At 39.2% G+C, this 27,533-nt stretch overlaps 1 protein-coding gene across 1 annotated transcript; it reads right to left on the bottom strand.

The window, feature by feature from the left end:
- Nucleotides 1–259: 259 nt before the first annotated feature.
- LOC114456320 (metabotropic glutamate receptor 1-like) lies at nucleotides 260–26,046 on the bottom strand. Its single transcript, XM_028437986.1, has 11 exons — nucleotides 26,018–26,046; nucleotides 25,753–25,910; nucleotides 24,592–24,658; nucleotides 20,393–21,120; nucleotides 18,428–18,677; nucleotides 12,197–12,432; nucleotides 9,435–9,681; nucleotides 7,222–7,393; nucleotides 6,844–6,970; nucleotides 3,635–4,562; nucleotides 260–1,856 (listed from the first exon to the last, which is right to left on the bottom strand). The coding sequence occupies exons 1-11, from the start codon at nucleotides 26,044–26,046 to the stop codon at nucleotides 1,064–1,066; spliced, it is 3,735 nt and encodes a 1,244-aa protein (XP_028293787.1). The 3' UTR covers nucleotides 260–1,063.
- Nucleotides 26,047–27,533: the final 1,487 nt, after the last annotated feature.

Genomic DNA, 27,533 nt, shown 5'->3' with positions numbered 1-27,533 from the left:
GTGAAATGATCCCAAAATTTTGAGACTTTAGGTTGGTTCTTCTTCTGTTGCGCAATTCTTCTTCACCATGTAAATGGTGAAGCGACACTGCGCCCAGCAGTTCATGTGTGATACTGCAGCAAAAATGAAGCAGAAAGCGGCCACCGGTCTGATTTTATCATTAATTTACAACGCAAGTTTTTGTAGTCAACATTATCAATTATGTTACTAATGATTTTTGCTTTATTTTATATGTTACACACATTGTGGTTGGCGCAAATCTTAAGATGATCTGTATATTTACTGTAATTTCCAGACTATAAAGCTCTACAGTATATTGCCTACATTCCAATAATTTAGCAATTTTTCAAGAAAAATCCATACAAAGGTCACGTGTCACATAGGCTGCACTTTATTGGCTGTTGAGGGTGCCCTTCAGACGACTCTGCCAATCAGAACGGGCAGGTAGGCGGGCTACTATACTCCCATTTGCTTTAACAGAGATTTCCGAGTTTTTTACTGGAACCAGACTGACACATCGCTTCGTCCATTTTTCTTACCATGAACTACCGTGGAGGGATCACAGTGAGTCTGGACTCTGAGTCAGAATACGGACGTAGTCGCTTCTAAACAAACTAAACGTGGTGGTTTGGCAACTTTATGTTTCCTTCTATTACAAACTGGCTGACGTATACTTTATCCAGGCTTCTCTTCTTACGTAAGCTTCTCCATCAGCCTCAAAGTCCAGGGTGTGTGCATGACAAAATGACTGATCAGAATGATTCAGTGGGAAAGCGCTTGATTTCATGTAAACAGTTTAATTGGTCCACCTTAATGGTAATTTCCTTGGCCTAATGTGATGGAGCTCGATTTTTTTTGGCAGCATAAAGCTTGTAAAACTGGCAACAGTAATCCATAAATTAGCCGCGTCATTGTTTAAGCCGCAGGGTTCAAAGCCTGGGGAAAAAGTAGCAGTTTATAGTCCGGAAATTGCGGTAATTCTATTTTTTTTTTTTCCCCGGTAAGAATTTCAAACTCCACCTATGTAGCACAAGCTAATAAACAGCTGGGTCTGGAGGCATCCTCACAGAGTTGAGGAGCTTTGTTTGTGGTCTTTGAGGATGACAGAGGCATATGTGGCATTTGGCGGTGTGCACAGAAAAGACTCAGACACTGGGGAGTTAGGAAAAGGACTGACTGGAGAACCAGTGCTGTCACGGAATGGGGAGGGAGGCATTAGTGGTGCCAACGAGTCCACCATTGTTAATTGAGGCAGGTTTACCAGGTCCTCCATCTCATCTGTGGGAATCTGGGCGTTGTTGTACATGTAGCCATGATGATGAAGGCCAAACTGCTGGTTGGACGTTTGCTCTGCCTCTACAGCAGGAGGTGAAAGCTCAATGAAAGGGTCAAACTGCACAGACTGAATTGGATCCTGTTGGATGTGGGGAGCCTGGTGGTACAATGACAAGCCCCCACTTACATTCTCAGGGATGCTAATGGCACCACTGAGCTCATGGATGCTACTGGTGAACTTACTAAGCCCCTCCTCCTGCTGGTGTTGGCCGGTAACGCTACAGTCCTGCACCTGCTCAGCACCTACACCTTTTATCAACATTTGCTCATGGGCCGCCGTAGCAGAGTCATATCTGACATGTTCACCTTCATCCTCCTCAGTGACGTTGTACAAAGCCTTAGTGCTGAGGTTAGAGAACTCTGAGCTTTGCTGGGCACTGGTTAAAGGTTTGATGACGGCCATCTGATTGGAACTTGCATCCTGTCTCTTCACATGTACTGACAGTCTGTTCCAAATGTGATCGCCTTTTGGAAGATGCCTTGCACCTGGTTCAGACCATGACACAGACTTTCCATTAGAACTATAAACAAAATATAAAAATCACTGTTATTGCACATAGGAACCCAGGAAGGTGGAGACAAGAGCAGTGATATTGTTTCAAATACAACAAGAATACAGGGATATGGGACACTGTGGCAATATTAAAGCTGCTAACCCAAAAATATTTTTATTAGATAAAATCATAGTGTATGCCTCATTGATCAATAAATTGAAGATCATTTAAAAGGTTGAAATTACCACTTGAAAAGTTATTTTTTTATTTCTGTTTGTTGACATTTTTGCGCATTGCATTGTGGGACGTGAAGTCACAGACATGTGCATAGATGTGTTTTTACTCCATTTTGATATCACGGGGGATTCAGGGAACAAATTCGATCAAAAATGTTGTCGAGCAAATCACTGTCCTCCTTGTCTGGCGAAAAAACACAAGAAATCACAAAAACATTTTAATAAAAACAACACTTCCATGCATCAGTTTACAGGTGTCCACATCCCACAATGCAATGTGTGAAAATGTCAACAAATGTGGGTGTTTACGCTGAAGATAAATACAAACTGTCAAGCAGAATTTTCAACATTTTTCCTTTCTTTTTTGAGCAAATGATGTTCAATTCATTGATCTATTAGACCTATACAATAATTGTATCCAAAAAAAAACATTTAGGGGCAATCAGCTTTAAGTTAAATATATATCAAATAGTTTGGATGAATATATATCAGGCATACTGTTGAAATATATATATTTTTTGTATAGCTGATAAATGAGCAGAAACAAGAACAGAAATTAACAGACTCATGTTACTGTAATTTACTTGCTTTCATGGGAATTTGTACTTTTTTGAGTTTATTTCTAAATCAGTCATTTTACTTGTACTTAAGTATGTTTTAAAAGAAGTAAAGTCATTTGTTACATTTCTACACCCAACCGTTACTGAGTAAATTATTATTTTTTGTTTTGAAATAATCAACGGACATTGTGAAACTACAAAAAAATGAAATGGCCTGACAACAATCAAATGCATCACATCATAGCCGATTAAAAGTAATGCATGGCACAAAAAAAGCATTGAATGCTGGTTATTTTCTCTGTTTTATAGTTCATAAATGTAGCTTTACTTGGAGCCTGAGAATTGTTTTATTTTGAATTGAATTCATTGGTGTTATTTTATTTAAAAAATATTTGACAAACCTTTTCTTTTATACAGATGCCTTTGTGGAAAATAAATTCAGTTCCAATTGTGCAAGATTTAGTCTCTTCCTTTTTAAGTTTATACATGAGATGTTTACTGTATGCAAGATTTATTACCAAAGATAAACGTGGGGGGTGAAAGTAACTAATTACTTTTACTTTAAGTACTATCTAATTGAGCTACTTTTTACTTGTACTTGAGTATTTTATGTATGACTTACTTGTATTTGTATTTGAGTACAATTTCAATCAAGTAATAGTACTTCTATTTGAATAGGATATATCAGTACTTTTTACACCTCTGACCAAAATGAATTATATTCAGCAATAATCAAAGCTAATTGAAATCCAAACAAATGTGGTATTCTGAAATTGGAGTTTATTCTTTCTTCCCTCAGCAAACTGAGATGCTGGTTTTAATTTTACATTATAGGGCTAAAGGTTAAAATGTGATGGGTGACCCATATCTGTCACACCTCCACAACAGGTGCACATATGAAAGTAAGTACAGTCAGACATCTTATTTCCTCTGAGAGGGAGTTACAGTCAAACCAGCATCCCAGTGGTGCTACAGGAGCAGGAGTCCCAGTCTCAATTATTAAACCTACCTGCCATTCCCAGCCTTCTTCTTCCTCTTGAACATGCTGAATAGGCTGTTGCTTCGGCAGGCCACTTTTCCATCGCCGACGTGCATCCTCACGGCGTCGGAGGTAGTGAACGCGCTGCGCACGTTTCGCTCCGGTTTGGCGATGATAATGTACATCTTTGGCGTGAACAAACAACCCAAAGCTACGGTGACGCTGAGGCTCACGGAGAAGGACGTGGTGATGATCTTGTAGTTGCTGCCAAAGTAGATTGGCACAAACGCCAGCCAGATGATGCACGTTGTGTACATAGTGAAAGCAATGTATTTGGCTTCGTTGAAATTTGCAGGAACGTTGCGGGTCTTGAAGGCGTAATAGGTGCAGCTCATGATTAGCAAGCCATTGTAGCCAAGGGGAGCGACGACACCAACGTTACTGGTGTTGCAGATCAGGAAGACTTCTCTGATGCTAGGGTAGGACTTGATGGGCATGGGTGGCTCCATGATGATGAGGGTAACCTCCAACGTGAGTTGGACACTAATGAGCATGGAGGCGATCACCACCTGAGCCCAAGCGCTCATGAACCGAGGCTTTCTGGTGCAGATCTTCTTCTTGCTGCCTGCCAGGATTCGAGCAATGCGATTGGTTTTGGTTACTAGTGCTGAGTAGCACATGGTTGCTGAGAGTCCCACAAAAAGTCTCTGAAGGTAGCAGGAGGTGATAGTGGGTCGGACAATGAGGGTGAAAGAACACAGATACCCCAAAAAGATCCCCGCAAGAATGATGTAGCAGAGTTCCCGACTGGAGGACTTAACCACTGGTGTGTCGCGGTACACCACAAATACCAGTGCTACAAAGGATGTTACCAGGATGCCCATACAGGAGAAAACCACCTGGATAATGGACTCTGGGTTGCTCCATTCCAAGTAGCGCAGTGGAATCGGCTCGCAGCCTAAAATAGTAAAGGACAGTAAGAAATAAAAGATTCGTTGTAAATTTTTAATCATTTAGAGAAGATGATAAATGAAACATGAAAAAGTTAAATGAAGTCAAATTCATATGTGTATGATTTGAGGCCAAATTTCATGAACACATTCATTAGTCAACTTGATTAAAATGATGAGTCTTAAACTGGGTTTTCAGCACAACTATAAATAAACCCTTTTCTGCAAAGAAATGGCCGCACTGATCTGCAGCCACGAGAGAAGTAAACGACACCACACAGAATAAGGTTTTATAGGCTTTCAGAGGAAAGTGCCACATCATGTAAAAAAAAAAAAACTTTAAATAAGCTATTTGATGATAAATTCTTTATCTATTGTATATGAACAGGGTGTTAAGGTCACAAAAGTGCAAAAGAACCTTTCTGTGTCATCTGTGTGCTTCACATCACATATTTCATCTGTGAGCAGCACATTTAGCCTTTGAAAGTGGGCCAGGGGCAGGTCAAGTGAAAAGTGAAGTAGGGCTGCTGCTGCCAGCCAAAATGGTGAAGATAATGAACAGGATTTAGGTGTCATGGGATGACATTGAAAATAGAACAGAGCAATTTTACTAAATCAAATTAAATTTAGCTTTTAACAGAGAAAGTTTTTCCACAAAGTTAATACACATAAAACACTTTATTTCTCCCAATTCATGCAATTGTTTCATTTTCATTAGGTTTCACAGGAAATTGTCATGTTCTTATTTTATTGGCCACTATCTAACAACTTTAGATGATTGTAAAACATGTAACATATTTGTACAATTTAACCATTATGTAATATTTTGCAAAAATGCATTTTGCATTTTTTTAAAAACCAAATGTATTACACCTAAAAACATATGTTACAATGTTTCAATGAAAATAAACATTTAAAGATAATTTAACACAAAATGTATAAAGTGCAACAGTATTTAACTTTACCAAGACTCACTATATCTGTCATCTGTATTTATCTTTGTGAGTTTGAATCCTAGCAAGTAAATCAGATTTTAGATGGAGCTCATTGGTGACTAGAGCTCCTGAGGGCCCCTCACATGGTCCATACGAGCTACCTGGTGCTCGCGGGCACCATGTTGGTGACCCCTACTCTACATACCTGTCAAGTTTTGGATTTGAAAATAAGGGAAATTTTCTGGCGCCCACTACCAGCCGTCCCACCCGCCCAACCAAGCTCCATTATCCCTTATATTTTAAGATAGGTGTAGAAGAAATCTAAAATAACTACTTGTCAACCACTTACTAAATACAATTATGTGATTAGAATGTGGTAGATCAACCTTTATTAACATTGAAATGCTGTGAACATTCCTACTAGGGCTGGGTAATAAGGACCAAAACTCATATCTCAATATATTTTCTCAAAATGGTGATATACAATATAAATCTAGTTAATTTTATTAAATAAAGTCTGACCAGAAAGACAATTCTGGGTTAAATTTGCTGATGCAAAATGCTACACAGGGACATTTATTAACAAACAGCTGATCAATATGTGCCACTCATTAATCCATTTAACTGAGCTTTACATGTTGTTCTGAGAAGTAAAAGCAGCGACTCCTAAAACTAGTATTTTGTTTCATATGATATATGAAATATTATAGTTTTTTATATCGCCAAAATAGAAAACTCGATACATCTTGAATCTCGATATATCCCCCAGCCCTAATTCCTAAATTATAAAACAGCCTAAATTAAAACATAAATGTGTATATGAAGCACATGTGTTTATTTATTATACTTACAGTCTATATACAAGTCAACACGTTGCATATTTACTGTTTGTCTTTAAGTTAAAGATTAACATTTTATTTTCATTATATATTTTCTTATAATTTCTCATGCTCACTCATGTGGTTCTCTGATATTCACTAATGACTTATTAAACACATTTATTACAGACTTTACATCCTTTAACACTTTATAAAGCAGTTTATATTTGTGGTTTGTTGCCGCTGTCAGCACTAATCTCGCGAGAACTCAGGCCATTTCAGGAGGCAGTTTTCGCGAGGCTAGTGACGGAGTTCAATTTAGTAAGGCATCTTTTAATTATTACTACATTAAAATACGGGATATTTACGGGAAAATACTAATACGGGAAGATGGCGGGAAAGAGGGGTAAAATACGGGAGTTTTCCGGCCAAAACGGGATACTTGACAGGTATGCTACTCTATACATTAGACTTGTTACAGACGGGTGTCCTAAGCTTGAATGTTCATCTGAAAATAACAGACTGTAGGAACGTACCCTCCAAGTCTTCATCAGGCCACCAGCCCAAGTCACAGGATGTGCATGTGAACTCGTCCTGGACAAACTCATTCTCTTTGCAAGCAGTACAGATCCAACAGCAGCTAACCTCACCCTTTCTTATTACCTGATGGAGAAAAATTTAAACATCACTACTGACCTCATTTCAGATTGACTCCAACTTCAAAAAATCTAAAGTTTGTCTTCTTCACTCTCAATGAAACTATGGTCAATTTACAGGCATTGACTTTTCAACTGCTTCCAGTTAAAACTAATACATTTACGAGTACAAAGACTGTGTTTTTAAAGCCTAAGAAATCAATTAGTATCTATTATGAACAAACAATCCATATCTAACATCAAGAATGAAGACTGTACCTTGATCTCTCCTTTGGAGCAGGGCTCGCTGCAGAAAGAGCGGACCATGTCACTGCGGTTCATCTGAAGCATTTCATCATCGATAGTGAGGAGGCCTTCATGCCACGAGCCAATGTTGATGTAATCATAAACACGACTCGGCTCCATTCGCTGAAAATTCATGATTTCATATCTGAAGAGGGACGCAAAGACATGAGTGATGTAACAATCTGAGCATCTGTTCATCTGTCTGACAAGAGTAATTTATTTATGTAAAGTTCTTGGGTGGTACAGTGAACAGTACTGCTGCCTTTGTATTTCCTATTCCTTTAAGTGTCACTATACTCACAATCACAATCAGAATTAATTTCATTTCAGTTATTTGTTTTTTTCGAGCGGGGACAAGAAAACTAAAAATCAGAATATACTTAGATAATCCTAGAGGAAATTTCCTTTTGTTACAGCGGCTCAGTGTAGAAATTACAACAAAGTGAAAATAAACACTTACAAAAGATACATATATGATTTGTAAAGTAAAAAAAATTAAGTAAACATTGAGACAAAGACTGATCATATTAGCATAAGAAGAAAGGCAATAAATGGCCCTCGCCTTCCCCGCGCCGCCTTCACCACGCTGCCTTTACCAAATTGCACCGCCTTTAGCAATCTGCGTCACCTTTGCAGCGCCGTCTTTGCAGCGCCGCCCTCGCCGCGCCGCCTTCGCTGTGCATACAAAGAAATAATATAACCTTTGGAGAAGTGCGTTAAAATAGAACATTTGTCTCATATTAAATTTTTCTCTTTGCTCTGTAGGGGCGCCAACTTGTAAATGTCCGTTTTTCCACATTGAGCTGGTTAAGGGACGGGGGTTTAACAACTGATTTCACATTTCACATTTGAGTTTTGGCCAAAAACACCGTAAAAGTGATCAAGAATCCATGGATTACTTTCAGTGTCCCAAATCTCTAGATGATCTCTTGCGATTTTGAACCCCGTCAGTGAAACGCCATAGGAGAAGTGTGTTAAAATACAATGTGAGCAAAAATAGCAATTTTGCAATTTTCAATTTTCAATTCAAGATTCTGGACTTCCTGTGTGTTTTTTGGCATGGTCATAATATTATTTTTTACTTGTCTTGTCATGGTCTACTTATCTACGTGTCAATTTTTGTGATTCTACGATTAATTTTTTTTTTTTAGCAATTCCAATCTTGTAATGCATTTTTGGCTTACATGGGGGTGCTGGTGTGTCAAATTTTTGCATTTTTAAAATCAGAAATTGATTAAATCGATTTTATTTTGTTAGAATTTTTGTGACTAAATAATGGTTCAGTAGGTGAAAAGTAGGTGACTTGGTCCTGACAGCAGGAAAGAAAGACGGAATAATATTCCAGCACAATAACATTGTTTCCCCCTTTTTGAGTACCAAGAACTATACATTTTCGGAAAGTGCGGGGGCAAGCCTACGACATGACAAGGGTCCCTTGTCACTGACAGGCACGTGGCATTTGCATGGGCTCCGCCCCTTGCCTCATAGTGTGACAACTATGAGAGCAGCAAGAAGCCCTTCGCCAGCTCGTAACGCTCGGGCCTAAATATTAAATAAGGATTAAAAAACAGTGTGATACACAATACTTTCAGTCCTGCCATGTATGCGTGTGTCCTCCATCTTCACTGAATCCGGTCTTCCTCATCCAGCCCTATCTGTGTGCTGCTATATTGGTGAGTCTCTGCTTTTAATATTTTTCATCATCGTTTAGTTGATATTTCATTTACTTGATTTACAATTGATTCTAATTTGTTTTGGACACTATTTCTGTCTGCCTGCTCAATTGTCTCTTTGCTTGGGTCCATCCTTTAGTCTTCTTCAACTGCTCTACACAGAGTAGAATTACCATCACAGCTTAAAGTGTGACTGCTTTTTATATTATATTGGCAAAGTGGGAATTCTCTCACAGTCACATTTTTTGGGTTAAATTTGGTCTGTAACTGCAGGACTGAATGAGATTGCTTTAGAGAATTGTTACTAAAGCAACTTCATGAATAATAATGTTGACATTTTTAAATTCAAAATTGTATTTAGCATGCATGTAAGCCCTAATAAGAATATTCACCAGTGTGAATTCACATAGTCATATTGGTGCTTCTGTTTGAACAGGAATTCACAATCCTTCCATGAGCTCATCCTGGGAAAAGCTTCAAAAAAAAAAGATGGATTAAAGGAGGTATGTTTACCTTCCCGGTGAGTCGCCGTTTTCATCGAACCATATGTCCTCCCCAGAGACTCCAGTGAAGGATGTCTTCAAAAGGAAGTCCAATAGGTGGCTTCCATCCACTGGCTTCATGGCGTCACAGAGCCCTGTGTGACTGGGGCAAAGGTGAGAATGCATATCGTGCAGGCCGTGGGCCATGGCGTAGATGGCATTGATGACAAAGCCCATCTTGCTGTCTTGGGCATAGCTGTCTTCCAGGCTTTCATAACCTGCCCACAAATAAGAGAACAGGGAGAATTATTCTCTTGGAGGCTGATAAAGAAACATCTCTCAGAACCTTCATGCGCTATAGTTTTATAGTCTTTATTCAAGCAGGCCAATGTAGCCTCTTTCTCTAGCAAATGATGTATGGTGTGTTTAATCTGCCAAATCTTTATTCTTAACAAAAACGACACCTTCTATATGAGTCTAAAACACGCTATCAGTGGGCAGTTTGCACATATGTTAACAAATGTAAACTAAATCCACCAGAAAGCAAGAAAGGCAAGAGACTACACCAAACTTAAATGTTTATTTGCTCCAAAGTCATACTGTGGAGGAAAGCTATATTTCATCTGTATGTCAGGAACCAGTCAAATCCATCTGACTGGTAAAGTGAGAAGTTTTAGTGGTGTTCCTAGTGTACCTCTGGATTTCTTCTTTTTCTCCAAACATGCAGTTTCAGCAACACTTCACTTGAAGTTTTGCACATAAGGCTGACATTATGCTGTCATTATCTGTCATTAGCATGAATAAGGTGTCATTAAGTGTTGTTTGCTAAATTATGACACCTTTGGAGCTATGTTGCATTTCATATATATATATATGCATTTTTTGGGTTAGGTGGAGGGATCTAGTGGGGTTAGGTAGGGATAGGGGTTAGGTTAGGCTTCGGGGTTAGGGTAACAAAGGGTTAGGGTAAGGTAACGAACAACACATAAACACTAGCCTTCATGACACCTTATTAATGTTAATGACAGGTGTCATGTCATAATAATGATAGCGTAATGTCAGCCTTGTTACAGCAGTTTCTCCCTGGCATTTCCTTTCCATGCCTCAGAGCTCTTATGCTTTTGCACATAATGGTACCCCAGACCATCAACCAATAATCATAACATAACCTAACCACTAGAGCGGACGAGAGCTCATCTGCACACGGTCACATTTACTGATTCAGTTAACGGGAAGAAATGTGAATTCTTATGTAGCTGGTTATGATTTACAGTGTGCAAAAACAGGACTGAATCATAACATAACATAACATAACATAACATAACATAACATAACATAACATAACATAACATAACATAACATAACATAACATAACATAACATAACCACTAGAGCGGACATGGGCTATTCTGTAAACGGTCGCATTTAAAGGCCTTGGAGTCGCTGTTAGCTTACCAATAAAGGGGAAGAGACTAGTCACCTTTATAATAAGTATTGACTAGGCCACTGGGAGTGAGGCTGACTTGATAATACTATATTATGTTTTTCTTCAGTCAGTGTCTTCTCCTCGCCCTTCTCTCTCTTCTCTGTTTCAGGTGTCTTGAAGCTGGAGTCAGTTCCTCATCAATGGTTCACAGCTCAACTAGTCTGGGGCACTCTGATGGTCTATCTCTTCATCTTGTTATGTTCCCCCTGTCCACTAACCTCAACCAGTTGAAGCAGATGGCTGCCACCTCTGAACCTGATTCTGCTGGAGATTTCTGCCTGTTTAAAGGATGTTTTTTCTCCCCACTGTCCCTAAATGATTGTTCATGTAGATTTTGTTGGGTTTTTTCCTTATTATTATACATTTTGATAGCGCTATGAGATGACCGTCATTGTAATTTGCACAATATAAATAAAGATTGATTGATTGATTGAAATGACTAATTATTTATTTGTAATACAAGCCAATGTGGCAGTGTGGGTTTGATAAAGAGAGATTCAAACGACCATTTCTCTGGCCCTGATGTACCTGAAAGGCCAAACCTTCATTCGCCTTCTTTCTTGGTGTGGCAGTATTATGAACATCTGCATTCCAATGTGAGCTGGTGGTAGTGATTACCTAGTTTGGCAGCTACATGATGCTTGTGCACTCAGCAAGCTGTGAGAACTTCAGTCACGATGCAACGATGTCATGATAGCAACACGGAGACAAGGAGCACGTGCTATTCACTGGGATACTGAAGTGGATTTATGTTTGTAACTACCGTAATACATGCTGCACAGACAATTACAGCACTCTGAAATGTTACTAGGCAGTTTTACTCACAATATCATAGTGGTTTGAAAGACCTTTACAGGGAAATACATTTCAATTTGAATTACAGAAAATATTTTTGGTTTAACGCTATTTTGAAATACAAGATGTAAATACTGTATGTTTGCTGAGCAATAATTAAAGACACCAACAGCTAAAGCTGCTTTTGTCATGCAAATAACTTTGTATTTCTGTAAATATAAAGAAATTAATTTACGCAGACCAACATCCTACGTATAGCCATGTGTCATAAGTGAACATTATGAAAAAATACTGTATGTGTTACTGGAGTGACTGAGAGAAATTTACCCTCAGGCAGTCTATTCATATTTGAAGAGTATGCTCCAGTTTGGCCTGTCCAATGGGCATTGAACACATCACAAAAGCTTAAAAAAACAGTTGAGGTGAACTTGGACATGAAGATGCAGATCGGAAAAATTAAAAAATAAAACGGTTGCAAAACATCATCATTGCTAATCAGGTCTGTCAAGATACCTGAGCAGTTTGCTACAAAGTTCTTGTTCTCCTGTGGGTGCCCAGGAAGGCGGCACTGAAACCTGTACTGCCAGAACTCAGGGAACCACGGGTTGCGGGTGTTGGTCTTGAGCCTGAGCTTCAGGAAGTAGTCGTCAAAGGAGGAGACCTCCTTAGATTGCAGCTTCACAGTGACGCCTCCCAAGGCCTCTTGTTCAAATCCCTCTACCACCTCCACTCTGTCGGCCCAGCCGTCGCTGCAGGGAGAGACGCAGTAAATTAGCAACACATTTAGTGCTGTATTCACATAGTTAAACCAGCACAGTGGTGTAAATGCAGTTTGACTGATCTGTGACTCAATACCTGGGAATTGGCTTTTCACTTTGTCATTAACCTAGTTGTTTTAATTTGTTTCATTTTAAAGATTTTCCTCAATGTTAGGAAGTATAATGGATCTTGTTTTCTTTGATTTGCTTGGTAAAAAAAAAACTTCCCTGATCCATTAACATTAGAGCAATTTTGGCTGTTTAGTTGTGAGACTAACTGCCATAGCTCTGTTATTTCTGAAGTAGTCCCTGCCCAACCTGCTCTCGATTCACAGCTCATTGACGACAATGTATCTTTTAAAGCTCAGTAGACAGAGTTTGATGAAAGTAGTATGTTCTATGTTACACTGAGTACAGGGATGTGGATATTGTGCTTATACCACATTTTGATTATTAGAAATCAATGCAAGAAAATGTAATCTATGAATATCTTTCTATCTTAACGTAATTCAGATGCACAGTCTGGTACCAAATGATCCACGCACCGGTACCGGTTCAGTGCACGGTGGTTCTCATTTGAATTCATTTATTCAAGAATGGCGACTCAAGCAGAAACGATCTCTGCTCTATATTGCCTTTTTTGTGTGTCCCTCAATCACGCCTGAGGCTGTTGTGTGAACATCTGACAGGTAAAACTGCGTCACTTGGTCAAAAATAAATTAGAACCTTTGAGCATATTGCAATTCAAAGTGTTCTGAGAAGACATTACTTCTGCGCTCTTTTACAGCCAATCAGAGATCTTTTTACAAAGTGTTCCTTGAGCTGTTTTAGTTGTTACTATTGGCAGCTCGACAAAAGTCGATGCGTGTTCATGTGCTACCGGTAGTGAAGTTGCAAAGGCGGATATTTCGGCAGGAAAAGTATATCGGCTTACACGGCAAAGCAAGTCAAAAAAAGGCAGAACATCATCCCAGTTACACACTGTGGGTGGAGCAGCCCTGAAATGTGCGTGTACCCATTCAAATCTGGCTTTGTGCGCATTCTCCGGTGTGCGTAAATTCTTTTCCTCTTACTTGCTTCTAACCCTGGAATAAGTGCAGCGCCCCGATAAGGTGAAACATGATATTTCACTAGAAATATATCTTATTTGAAGCCACACGGACTCTTGTGTCACGCAACAGCAGCTGTGATCACTCAGCTGCTGCTGCGCGATAAATTAAAACTCTGATAGATGCAGACTTCTGTCCACGTTGGTCACAGTGATTCAACTATTTTCAAGAATGATGATGATCAAGGAGAGAGATTTTAACTGTGACTCAGACAGAAGAATACGGCCGACCCTCAGTCACACTGTAATAATCTGATCAGTAATCTGATCAAATCAACCTGTTACATTGTTTATCAATGAAGGCATTTCAAATTAAAAGTGAACTTTATCATTTTCACGGATTTCAATGACATTTACAAGAGTTGGGAAAACTCTATGTTCCGTGATTTCTAGACAGCTCAAACCCCGCCTCCTTTCCTTCAGCCCGCCTTCATTCACTCACTACGCATTTTTCGGATCCTTACGCACGGTGGGCGTGTCAGCAGCCTGGACCTGGGAATACGCGTATAAGAGAAGCGCGGAACTGCAGGCGCGCAAAAAAGCATTCCAGACTGGTGAATAGACCCCTTAGTTATTATGAAAAACAACTGATTTTGAACATTTATGAATTGTTATTGATTCGTCACTTGTGAAATCGCATTTAATCTAATAATCGATGTATTAGCACACTTCTAATGGATAATGAAATTTCTTGCCAAAATATGATGTCATCTCATGAGAAACTACCGTCATAAGATCTGGGGCAAAACAAGCCTTTACTGTATCCTTATTACAGTTCATGTGAAGGATAAAGACAGCGCTCACCTCATTTTCAATTTAGTAAATGAGAGAAGCAGTGAAGTTTGGCTTGGCTTTGCTTTCAGGAAAGAACAAACAATGGCTGTCCAGTGTGACAGTTTTAGTACCTGACCATCTGCTTCACAGGATCACACTCCCTCCAGTCCAACACTCTGAGTGCCAATAACCTACAGCTCTGACGTAAGAACAGGCCCAACCCCCAAAACAGAAGGAGCTCTACACAATAAAAACTGACTTCTGATTTAATCAAATATCAAAAATTATGAAATTATTTTGAATGACGATTGTTGCAATAAGCCAGAAGGCCATAACGGTGACATGTTTTTCATTCTTGCCAATCTAAAGCAAAGAGAGTTTCACGTGAGAGTTAATCAAAAGATTGCACACAGATTAGAGCCATTTTTCATCCTTCACACAGCAAACACCAAAACACCTCGGGCATTGTGATTGGCCTTTGCCTCAGTAGATGGCATGTGTTCATTGGATGGCATGTGTTCTATTAATGCACGATTCTGCATTGCAACTCATTTGAAAGTGTGGGATTACATTTAATTATATTTAGTAGTTTGTGCTGCAAAAGTTTAATATCTTTATCACTTTGCTTCAACATCTCAAACCCAACTGAAGGTTAGCTGGGCCTGTACAAAGGAGGAAAGGCTTGGTTTGTGTGCTGTAAGCAGCTTCTACGCTCACTACTCCACATTCCCCTGTTCATGCTGGAGGCACTGTCCCATATTAAGCCATCATGCCTGTGATCTGACAGAGAGTGGGGCAATTCATGCATTATTCATGAGTGAGTTTAACTCAGAGCTTCTTCTGCTTTTAGAATATTTTACTGCTGAGAAAAGTGGCAGTAAAATAACAGGTTTAGTATACACCTCAAGTCTTTTTAAATTATAGATAAAGATAAAGAGTTACCATTTTGGTGGTGAAAAATAACATCCTTGAATGTGTCATGATTGTCATGATAGAAAGGCCAGCACATCAACCATTTGTACTTTCAGATCTGTGCGTATGACGGGCGTACGGCTATAGGGAAATGGCCACATTATTGGATTATTGGAATGACCAGGAACAATAGGGCTGCAGTCATTGATGTGTCTAACCCGTCTGAGAACAACTTCTCTTATCTCATTCAGCCTGTTGTCAAGGTCTGTTTTTTCTCCACACTCTTCCGGATGGATGCTGATTTGACGCTCTGACCTTTCCCTCACTTTCCATGAACACCTGGGATCTGGCTCAGCTAACGAACTCTCGAGGTCATCTCTACGCTACGCCGTCCCACGTCATCGGGTTTTGAGATGAACTGTGAGGGACAGTAGCCTCAGAAAACAGGCTCACGCTCACAAGTCACTTACTCTCACTCCTATACATTACATGCACAACCCATTTCTTCACCGTCTCCTCTGGCCCCAACCCCTCCTCCCTCCCTGCGGATGGCAGCAGGAGGCGAGCCGTAAGGGCAGCGCCATCCTGTGGCTGACCTGCGAACTAACCATCCTAAGACCCATACCCTGTGCCAATGAGCTGTTGTATTGAATTGAATGTTGTGTTTGTTGGTTTTTGTTGCAATGTTTGCTGAGGATTTTTTTCATGATCTCAAACTCTGCCCCTCTCGACAAGGGCCTAGTTTTGTTTTGCCTTTTTTAACCTCTTCTTTTTATCCATTGCTCCACAGTTCTACCGTACCTCTTCCCCCATGTGATATGTGATTGTTTTTTCATGTTTCTTGGTCAGGATGTAACTGAAACTGAATTGCCCCTCGGGGATAAATAAAGTATTCTGATTCTGAATCTGAATGTATATTCACTCAAGCTTTGGTATTTATCAATTCTGACATGAGCGTACGCTACGATCAGGTCTGATCACTTGTTGGCAAATCTGAGCGCGTGGATTTGTAAAACAACACAGCAAAATGTGAGTGGGACTGCAAATAAAATATTAATTAAAACTTCAGCTGTCGTTGATTTAAGCATAAGCAGACACACATTTAGAACAGAGCAAAACAGATTGGTAAACTAATTAAACAAAATAAAAATGAATTAAAAAAAAAAAAAAAATGCCAAAAATGGAGCGCCTTTTGATATGCGCAGCCTGAGGGGGTTGTACAGAGGAAATAGGACCTCATTCATGCTTTCAAAATGTAAAGTGTACCTTAAACTTCTACAAATGAGCTACAGTATAGTAATAATATATACATAATAAACACATAAGGGACAAGATTCAGTGATTTTTAAGGGTTACGATCATAAATGTCTTTTTTAAGTGTTGCCACAGGCATGTGGACTGAGGTCGATATAAACATCATATCCGTGTGTCTCCAGGATCTCTGTTGTGAACTTGCTCACAGCGCTCACAGGGGGGCAGACTTCACCTGCTCGGTAGCTGATTCTCTTCGCCAGAGCGCTTAAAGAACTCCTAAGTCCAATCTTCACACGTTCAGAAAGCAAATATTTGTTTTGCTGCATCTCGGATGGGAGGATGCCAATTTTCATCTTGTTACTGTGTCGTTTCTTGCATGACCTCAGTGGGCGTGGCCTCCGAAACATGTTAATGACCATTGAACTCAGTCGCCGCATTTATCAGCACCCAATTGAATGTTTCATGAATCACACGGTCCTGTCGTACAACCAAATGTGCACTCAGATTTGCACCCGTTTTTGCGCAAGGTTGATAAATCAGGGCCATTGTAAAAGGAAATAAGATTAAAAAACAAAACAAAATCCACACAATTTATTATACACTAAATTGTTATAGTTTGCTATCATTTTTAATTTTCCCCGAGTTGAAAAGGTCATACCCAGAATAAATATTTCCAGATTTCAAGTGAAATAAAAGCATCATTATATTTCCAACTGCAATTTATTTTTCCTTCCCAATAATATCATTGTATCATTGTTGCAACCACATTATCACCTACCACATCGTATAGTGAACTCAGTGTATAGTCCCATCCCTAGTATGTTGAATTATGAATATGAACCCATTCCTTATCACATGACAACATAAAATTGCTTAGTTTTATTTGAATCTAATTTATTTAGTTTAATAAAAGAAAACATGACTACTACTAATTACTTCAAAAAGAACTCCTATTAACGCTGATTTATTAACTAACTGCTAACTCTTCTATGGCACAGAAGGTTGCATCCATACTCACATGTGCAGTAGCACTTCCAGGAATAAGACCATTCAGTAGAGACTTAAGAGGTTCTCCCCAGCTTGGATGGATGAATATATTTTCCACATAAGCACATGACGATTTTAATGTAGATCAGTGGTTCGCAACCTTTTCACAGTCCTGTACCCGTTCAGACAATTAACCAGAAGCCCTGTACCCCCTTCTCCCGCACACTTAAAACACAATACTGTAATGTCAGATACAATGTAGCGCTACAGTGAAATTTGTCTCTGAATTTTACCTATCCTGTTGAGGTTAGAATTATCATTCTATTTATTTAATCGGCATTTTGAAAGTTTTTTAAGGCTTCATAAATTCAGAAACTAAAGAAGCTTAAAAAATGAAGTGACTCAATCTATTCACTTTACTTAAAGTTTTATACATAAAGGCTGACATTACACTGTCATTATGATGACATTAGACCTGTCATGAGCATGAATAAGGTGTCATGAAGGCTCTCATTAAGTGGTGTTTGTTACCCCAACTCTTTTTTACCCGAACCTTTACCCTAACCCTACCTACCCATAACCCTAACCCTAACCCTACCTAAACCCACTAGATCCCTCAACCTAAGTCAAAAAATGACAACATAGCTCCAAAGGTGTCATAATTTAGCGAACAACACTTAATGATGGCTTAATAACAGCCTTCATGACACCTTATTAATGCTAATGACGAATATTGACAGCGTAATGACAGCCTTATGTATAAAACTTCAACTTTAAAAGTCAAGTGTTACTATCTATTCTTGTGTTGACTGAGTGTGGCCATTATAATTTCCTGTGAATCAGTAGCTTAAGGCTTGAATTCTTAAAATCACTCTTGTCTCAAAGCTCGTCTTGAAACAAACAAAAACGTACAGAGCATAAACCCCAGTGGGACAGCATTTTCCTACAAACCTGCCAATTAGGAGGAACTCTCCAGCTACTCCGAGCCTCCTCATGGCCATGAGCAGCCCACGGACCGTCATTCCTTCACAGAAACACACCACCACTCTGGCTTTAGGCAGACGCTCTCGCAGCTTCCTCAGTAGCCTGTCAAAGTGCTTCTCCCCTGCGTTGCTGTAGATCTTGTCAGAGTGAGCAATGCAGAGGCCTTCCTGTGAGGCCAGCTCTTTAAATACTTCCATCCCACTCTCGCCGTAGTTACCTGAGAGACAAGAGAGTCTGTCAAGTGAGAGTCTGAGAAAGGAGAGATAAATGCTTTAGTGTTATAGGGAATTTAGAGTTTAATCCTATTTTTGTTTCCATAAATGTTTAGGCGTAAACACAGGCTTCTGCATTTTATCCACTCATCTGTACCAGAATGTTAGAACGACCTGCAGCAGCTTCTTAGACACTTTGGTAACACTTTGCTTGAAGTTTTATACATAAGGCTGATATTACGCTGTCATTATCAGTCAGAAGCATTAATAAGGTGTCAAGAAGGTGGTTATTAGGTGTCGTTCGCTAAATTAGGACACTTTTTGCTAGATTATGGCATTTTTTGGGTTAGGTGGAGGGATCTAGTGGGGTTAGGGGTTAAAGGTGCAGTCCGCAACTCTCAGATCCCTCTCTCCCCCTCACTCCCCACTGCTCTCTTGCCCTGCCTCCAAACTTTCCAAAGTCCCTCCCTCAGAGGAGCTAACAAGCTAACGTTAGTCTGACAGCAACATCATAGTAATATAACATGCTCTGTTAAAAGCATATTACTGCAGCCCTTCTCTCTCTCATTGTGCACACACCTCAGCAGCAGCAGCAACAACAGTGTCACTTACAGCAGCCCACACGGAGGCTGATGTGCGCACATGAACAACACATGCACAACACATGCACAACAGAGTTCCAGTGTAACAATTACAAATCACACATAATGTAAATCAAGCAGCAATAAATACCTTTCAAGCAGAAAAGTTGCTAATTCCATCTTCTACTCCTCCAGACCATACACTGTAAAAAAGATGGCGCTCCAGCCCCAGGAAAGGGGCAGGGACTGTGAGCAACAGCTGTGAGACAGCCCATCAAACACAATCCTGGCTCTGATTGGTTCTTTATGCTCAGTCGCGGTGCATTCTGGCAATCTGCCAAAGGCTGCAGGAGCAGCAGGAGGGACTCAGTCTGTTTTTTTCACACAAACTACTAGTTTTATATAAAGCTGTCCTTACATAGTGACAGCTTTAGCAAATAAGACAAAAAGTCACTTTTATAAGAGTTGCAGACTGCACCTTTAAGGTTAGGATAACAAACGACACTTAATGAGAGCCTTCATGAGACCATATTCATGCAAATGACAGATGTCACGTCATATTAATGACAGCGTGATGTCAGCCTTTATGTATAAAACTTAATGTAAAGTGTTACCAACACTTTTTATGAGACTTTTCAGTCTGCACCTGTAAGTGTTCACAGACACGCAGCTCTCAGAATCTCAACGAATACACATTGAAAAGAAAAATAGGATTTATTTTTAATCATAAGACTAACAAGTAAAAATTGTGTTTATTCATTGTATATTCATTAATAATTCATTCACACTCAGCTAAATGGAGAGAAACCGCTATAAGTCTCTCAATGGGCTTATTATGTGTGCATACCTTAAACAGAATTCTAAAGTACATTGTTTACTCAGATTGTTAAAAGTCCTCCTGCAGATGTGAACTAAGCATAACTAAACTCCTGTAATGAGTCTAACTCAACACAATCAAAGGTTGCACAGTCTGCTCCCCATCAAGAACCGACTCCCATTATCAACTTTTAACAATCCCCAAAATCCTAGCGACACAAATGCGGACTATACAATTTGATTTAGTGCGCGTTTGTTATTCTGGTTTTACATGCACCACTAATGTGCACCCCTGACTGTTATAGACTGGTGTGATCTCTTACCCTCAGTGTGTACAGCTGACACATAAGTCCAGTTGTAGCGCTTGACTATGTCCAGTAGAGCTCTGGCCTGTAGAGTGTCAGAGGGAACGACTCTGAGGAAGTACTTGAACAGTGTCTTGTCGCTGAGGTCAATGCTGGTGGCAGAGTAGGCAATCTGAGGGATGTTAAACAGCTGCAGAAGGTTCTGCACCTGAATAGCGACAGAACTAGAGCCTGGCCCAATGACTCCAACGATCGGCTTCTTGGTCGATGGTGGTTGACTAGAAGGCGAGCCCTCGGCACACCACCTGGGACCCTCGCTGTCATCCCTGATGGAGATAAGAGAGTCTCGTATGAACTCGATGCTTTGCTCCAGAGCGACAGAGGAATGCCAGCAGGAGTCCCTGATCTCACAGCCCAGGGAGATGTTGGGTAACAGGTCAGGGTTTGAATTGATGCGGTCCAAGGTGTGGAACATGGCCTCCACTCTCTGAATGCCATACTGCTCACGGATTTCTCCACATTTCCTATCTGCCACCTTCTCAGCTGATGGCTGGTGGTGAACAGAGAAGAGGGCGCCGATTATTATATCTCCATCCATCCTGGCCACTAGGCGAGAGGCAGAGGTCGGCACCACTGACCTTTCATACTTTGCTTTGGACAACACCAACGCCTCAAACAGTAAAACAAGCAAAAACAAACTTCTCACTACAGGCAGGGAGATCATATTTAACACTGTTCCACTTGTGCTGAATGTTAAATCATAAGCAGCAGGACATGGCTGAGGTCCATCAATCTTTTTTAGATAAAATAGACCAGAAGGTTTCCCTCCTCTTCCTCAGTGATGATGTCCTGTAAGCAAACAGAAGACTTTACTTCCCATACATATAAACAGAGAGTTATTACCAGGCTAGTGTTGTTGTTGTTGGCTTTTATATCCATCTAAAGCAGAGACGGGCAACTTTTATCACAGCAGCAAAACATGTGATTGCTTGATCGAGGGCCACATTATCTGAACATGGTCTATTTTTGTGGTTGTGTTACATATTTTCTGTGTTTTTATTTTGTGTATCTTTGTTGTGTGTTTTTTGGAGTCATTTTGTGCGTTTATGTCATAGTTTTGTAAAAGAATTAAATAAAGAGTGAATTTTTGTTGTCATTTTGTAGGTGTCTGTTGTCCTGTGTATTCCTTTGTCATTTTGTGTGTTTTAGGGTCAATTTGTGTATATTTGTTTTTGTTTTGTATTTTCTTGGAGTTATTTTTGTGTATTTGGTGGGCGACTGTGGCTGAGTTGGTAGAAGGGTTGTCTTTTGATTGAATGGTTGGGGGTTTGATCCCTGTCGAAGTGTCCTGAACACTGAACCCTAAGTTGCTCCCAGTGGTCGACTGGCGCCTTGCATGGCAGCTCTGTCTACTGTATAGTGTGTGAATGTGAGTGTAAATGAGCTGTTATGTAAAGCGCTTTGGGACTACTTCAGTGTAGGGATAAAGCGCTATATAAATCAAGCCCATTTACCATGTTTTTATTGTCATTTTGTGCGTTTTTTTGTTGTCATGTGATTTTCTGGCATTTTGTGTATTTTAGAGACAACTTTTGTATTTTCTATCATAATTTTTGTGTTTTTGTTGTCCTTTTGGAGCCATTTCGTTTATTTTTTAGTTATTTAGAGTGTTGTTGGAGTCATTTTGTGCATTTTATGTTATGGTTTTGTAAAAACTAAAACTAAAAAGAGTGCATTTTTGATGTATTTTTGTCGTCTTGTGTATTACTGTTATCATTTTGTGTATTTTTCTGTCATTTTGTGTTTTTTAAGAGTCAATTTGTGTATTTTTGTTGGAGTTTTGTATTTTCTTGGAGTTATTTTTGTGTATTTGGATTGTCATTTTGTGTGTTTTCCTGGCATTTTGTGTTTTTTATTATTATTTTTTGTCATGTTTGTGTTTTTGTAGTCATTTTTGCCATTATTTTGTTTATTTTGTGTGTGTTTTAAAGTCATGTTGTGCATTTATTTGAGGGCCGCAATTTAACTTAGGATGTGGCCCCCTGGCCGCCAGTTGCCCACGTCTGATCAGAAGTATTTCACTGCTTACTCACCCTGGACAGAACATCAGTTCATCATCATTGCTACCTATTACAAGTGAGCAGTCTCAGTTAAATGACTTTATGTTGTTTCTAAACCCCAATCCATCATCTTTCCCATGACTTCTATAATTAGGCAGAGGTGAAAGTCACATTACTGTAATTGATGTATTGTACTTTTTTTTTTTAGTATATTTCTAAATAAGTAAATTTACTTGTACTTAAGTATGTTTTAAAACAAGTCAATCATTACATTTCTACACCCAACCATTACTGAGTAAATAATTATTTTTTGTTTTAAAATGATCAACGACATTGTGAAACTACATAAAATGAAAACAGACAACAATCAAATGCATCACACTTTAGCCGACCAACCAGATTAAACATAATGTACGGTGTTAAAACAGCATTGAATGTTGGTTATTTTTTTCAGTTTTATAGTATATAAATGTAGCTATATACAGTACTTAGAGCCTGAGAATTTTTTATTTATTTTTGAATTGAATTCATTAGTATTATTTTATTTTTTTAAAAAAAATTATTAATAATAATAATAATAATATATATATATATATATATATATATAATTTAATACAGATTCCTTTGTGGAAAATAATTTAAGTTCTAATTATGCAAGATTTAATTTCTTCCTTTTTAAGTTTATACATGAGATGTTTACTGTATGCAAGGGAACCGTGGCAAGATTTATTACCAAAAATAAACGTGTGTGTGTGTAATTGAACTACTTTTTACTTGTACTTGAGTATTTTTGTATGACTTACTTGTACTTGAGTGCAATTTAATTCAAGTAACAATACTTGTACTTGAGTAGGATATATCAGTACTATTTACACCTGTGTAACTAGGTTGAGGGTTAATGGAAACCATTCCATCCTAAGCTACAACTGACACATCACAAATGGATCATAGAACAGTGAACATCCCAGTCACATTAGTCAAATTCCCAGTTAATGCGAAGGAATTGTTTCTTGACTGAAAACTAGAGCCTCCAGATAACAACCCTAGAGCAACACACATGCTACAAATTAAATAAAGACAACTAACTGGTGCTAAAACACTGGTGTCTGACTGTAAATCATAATATGTCTTTAAGTGTCAGCATTAGGGATTTGCAGGTATTTAACTCTGATCATATATATAGGCTATAACTAAAAAAAGATTCCACTGCACCTGGATCATCTTTGGTACACAGAAACATGCTTTCTCATCTTTTACAAGGACAACATTTCTGGAGCATCAGGTGCATCCATCTTAGAGATCTTAGAGACGTGAGCTTCACTGACATCACAGGATGAATCTTCAAGCATGGTTCAGGAGAACAGCTGAATGCTAAGGAGGTGGATTTATGCAAAGCATCACATATAATAAAATACCCCAATATGACAATATGATGAGACTTACCTGCACCGAGCTGTTGAGGAGAGGTCTGAGTCTCCTCTGAAGGAACCAGGATACCTCTCTCTCTCTCTCTCTCTCTCTCTCTCTCTCTCTCTCTCTCTCTCTCTCTCTCCCCATCCTCACTGCATCTTCAATTAGGGTTACTCTCGCTGGAATGATTTTAACCACAATATGCATTGATTTCTCCCCTCCTTGTGATATGCAGCCATTTTCCTATGCATCAGTCAATAAATGGATATCATGTAAGATGTATAATATTGTCTAACAGCTAAATGACTGTTCTTACCAATGAAACATAATATTTTTTGTATTTCTTCAACTTCATGCATTTTTTGTGTCTAGATAAGCAGATGTTGATACATCTGCTACGAAGCTCTGCCGCCATCATGTGGCTCATAGTGGTACTGTAGCTAGGTAGCACTTAGCACTAATTAGCTGGGTCACATTAATTAATTAATTAATTAATTAAGTGACCAAATGAAAGTAAAATTCTGTTGAATGAGGTCACATTTATTAATAATAAGATTGTAACTCATTTATTGTTATTAATACATTTTTATAATAAAATTCAATTGAATGAGGTCACATTTAATAATTATAATTATAACAATGTATTATTATTATTATTATTATTATTATTATTATTATTATTATGTAATTGTTGTTTTTTAAAGTATTCCAGCTTCTTCCCACAAGCAAAACTTTTTGAACACTTACAGTGGGTCGTCCAGTGACCGAAGGGTTGGGGGTTCGAATCTCGCTCTATCCAAGTTGTTGTTGAGTCCTTGGGCAAAGCACGTTTACCCACGTTGCCTCGTATGAATGGGTATGAATTGTGCATGAATGTTGGAGAGGCCGCAGGCAGCTGTGGCTACATTGTAGCTTACCATGACTGATGTGAGTGACTGGTGTGAATGAATAATGGTTTCTGTACGCACTTTGAGTCTCCTTAAATTAAAAAACCATTCATAAGCTCTTTTGCATTTACCATTATGATGAGGGTGTGTCTGAACGTGGCATATGAAGTGAAATTTTTAAGGTGGATGGTGATCTAGTTCGTTATTTTCTTGATTTTTTAAAATTGTAATTAATAAAGGGATGCATGGTTTTATAAGTCAGAATACTTTTTTTTGTATTATAAACATTCAACTCTTCCCCAACCCTTCCATTTCCTTCTATTCTTTGGAGGAATGCACACAAGAGTCGGACCGCGTGTCATCACTTTGATACTTTATTTTTACACTCCCAACACGTGACCCAACACACACACTCCATTGGCTGATCCCAACAACAGCTCTAGGAACTGTAAAACAATTACAGCACATCTCCCTTTGTTTTTCAAACAAAGACAAAGCATTTTGTTTTCACACATTAAAGAAGATCTTAGTCCTGAAAACGTAAACAAGGTTAGACACTTATTGTACTTATCATCCAATCCTTATAACTGGATCCCATAAGCATACATTATTCAAACTTCACATCCGTCAACTTTTGAACAAACAATTAACCCAAGAACAAAACATCTGCATATATATTTTTTTCTTTTTTTTTTCTTCTTTTTCTTCCTTCAACCTTTTGAAGTTCACAGGTTAAGCCTGGTAGGTCTTACTACAGCTCTCCCACATCTTGTTGTGAGAGATGGCGTGTTTCCAGGTGAAACCTGAACTGGCGATTCCCCAGCAGGTATCACCAGCGGTTCATTTGGCTGTGGATCTGGGACCAGTTGCTGTGGGGCACTTTTGTCCTGCAGAGGAATGAGATGCACTCAGTTCCGCCTCACAGTCCCTTGAGGTAGACCAACAAGATAGGATCTTGGAGTGGAGTGGTTCTGAATCACGGTACCAGACGCTTTTACATCAGTGACCCAAACACTTTCACCTGGTGACAGGTTTCTCAGCATCCTCGCTAGATGCCATCTGTTGTAGTTCACAGCGTCTGATATCCTCTTCTCCCTTTCCTTCTTAGCCACCACACAGTTGTCGGGCAGCGCCGGGTTCAGCTGAGTAGAAAGTACTGGTACAGTAGTGTGTAAACACCTACCCATCAGGAGTTGAGCCGGGCTGAAACCATTTCGAACAGGTGTAGCTCTATATGCGAGTAGAGCCAGGTACGGATTCAATGCTTTTTTCAGGATATTCTTTACGGTCTGTACAGCTCTTTCTGACGCCCCATTGCTCTACGGAAACCTCGGGCTGCTTGTAACATGTTGAAATCCATATGAAGCTGCAAAAGAAGTAAAAGCTTGCCCAGAAAACTGAGGTCCATTGTCAGACATCATGACCTCTGGGATGCCATGTCGGGCAAAGATGGATTTCAGGTGAGTAATGACATCATCAGATTTAGTGTGACATAAAGGAGCTATCTCAATGAACCTGGAAAAATAATCCACAACCAAAAGATATGTTTTCCCATTAAGTTCAAAGAGATGTGACCAATTTTTGCCATGGCCTTTCTGGAAATTCTGAAGGTGAGAGAGGTTCATTGTGAGTTTGACGTTCCTCCAGACATGCTCTGCACTTTAGAACCATCTCAGAAATTTGCTGACTGAGTCCAGGCCACCATACACTGTGGCGAGCTCGTGCCTTGCATTTAACAATTCCCTGGTGTCAGTTACGTGCCGTGACCACTAGGGTTGGGTAGGCACGTTGCAAATCGAGACCACTAATGACAATTTCATATGTTTCTGCTGGCAAGTGTTAATTCAATTCAAAACAATTTTAATTGTATAAAGCAATTTCCAACAAAGCCATCTCAATGTGCTTATCTGTTTAGAAAAAGTAAACTGCTGGATGAGTGAAAACTTCCTTCAACTAAACCATGACAAGATGGAGGTGATTGTCTTTGGTAACAAGGAAAAGAGGACTGCTGTCAGCAATTATCTTGAGTCTCGATCTTTAAAAGCTAAAGACCAAGTCAAAAACCTTGGTGTTCTGATTGACTCAGATCTTACATTCAGCAGTCAGATCAAATCTATCACAAAAACAGCTTTCTACCACCTAAAGAACATCTCCAGAGTGAAAGGGTTAATGGCTCAGAAAGATCAGGAGAAACTGGTCCATGCTTTTATCTCCAGCAGACTGGACTATTGTAATGGTCTTCTGACAGGAATCCCCCAAAAGAGCATCAAACAGCTACAGCTGGTTCAGAACGCTGCAGCTCAGGTCTTAACCAGAACAAAGAGGTCAGAGCACATTACTCCAGTTTTAAAGTCTTTACACTGGCTCCCAGTCAGCCTCAGAATAGACGTTAAAGTTCTGCTGCTGGTGTAAAATGTGTGAATGGGTTTGGTCCAGAATACATCAGTGACATGTTAGTCAGGTATGAACCCAGCAGGTCTCTCAGATCTATGGACACAGATCAGATAGTGGAGCCCAGAGTTCACAGTAAACATGGTGATGCTGCTTTTAGTTGTTATGCTGCAAAGAAGTGGAACAAACTGCCAGCGGAGCTGAAGTCAGCATCCAATGTGAACATTTTTAAATCAAAGTTAAAGGCACTTTTTTTCTCTACTGCATATGATTGAGAGAGAGATTTTTTGTCATGTTGTTGATGTAATGATGATTTTACTGATGATTTTAATTGATTTTACTGATGATTTTAATTGTTCTTATTGATTTAAATGTTCTTATTGATTTTAAACAATTGAATGTTTTATCATG

The sequence above is a fragment of the Gouania willdenowi genome, chromosome 22 (genome assembly GCF_900634775.1).
Source record: "Gouania willdenowi chromosome 22, fGouWil2.1, whole genome shotgun sequence".
Lineage (NCBI taxonomy): Eukaryota > Metazoa > Chordata > Actinopteri > Blenniiformes > Gobiesocidae > Gouania > Gouania willdenowi.
Note: the sequence above shows the minus strand (reverse complement) of the source record. Positions and strands in the feature narration are given on the sequence as shown.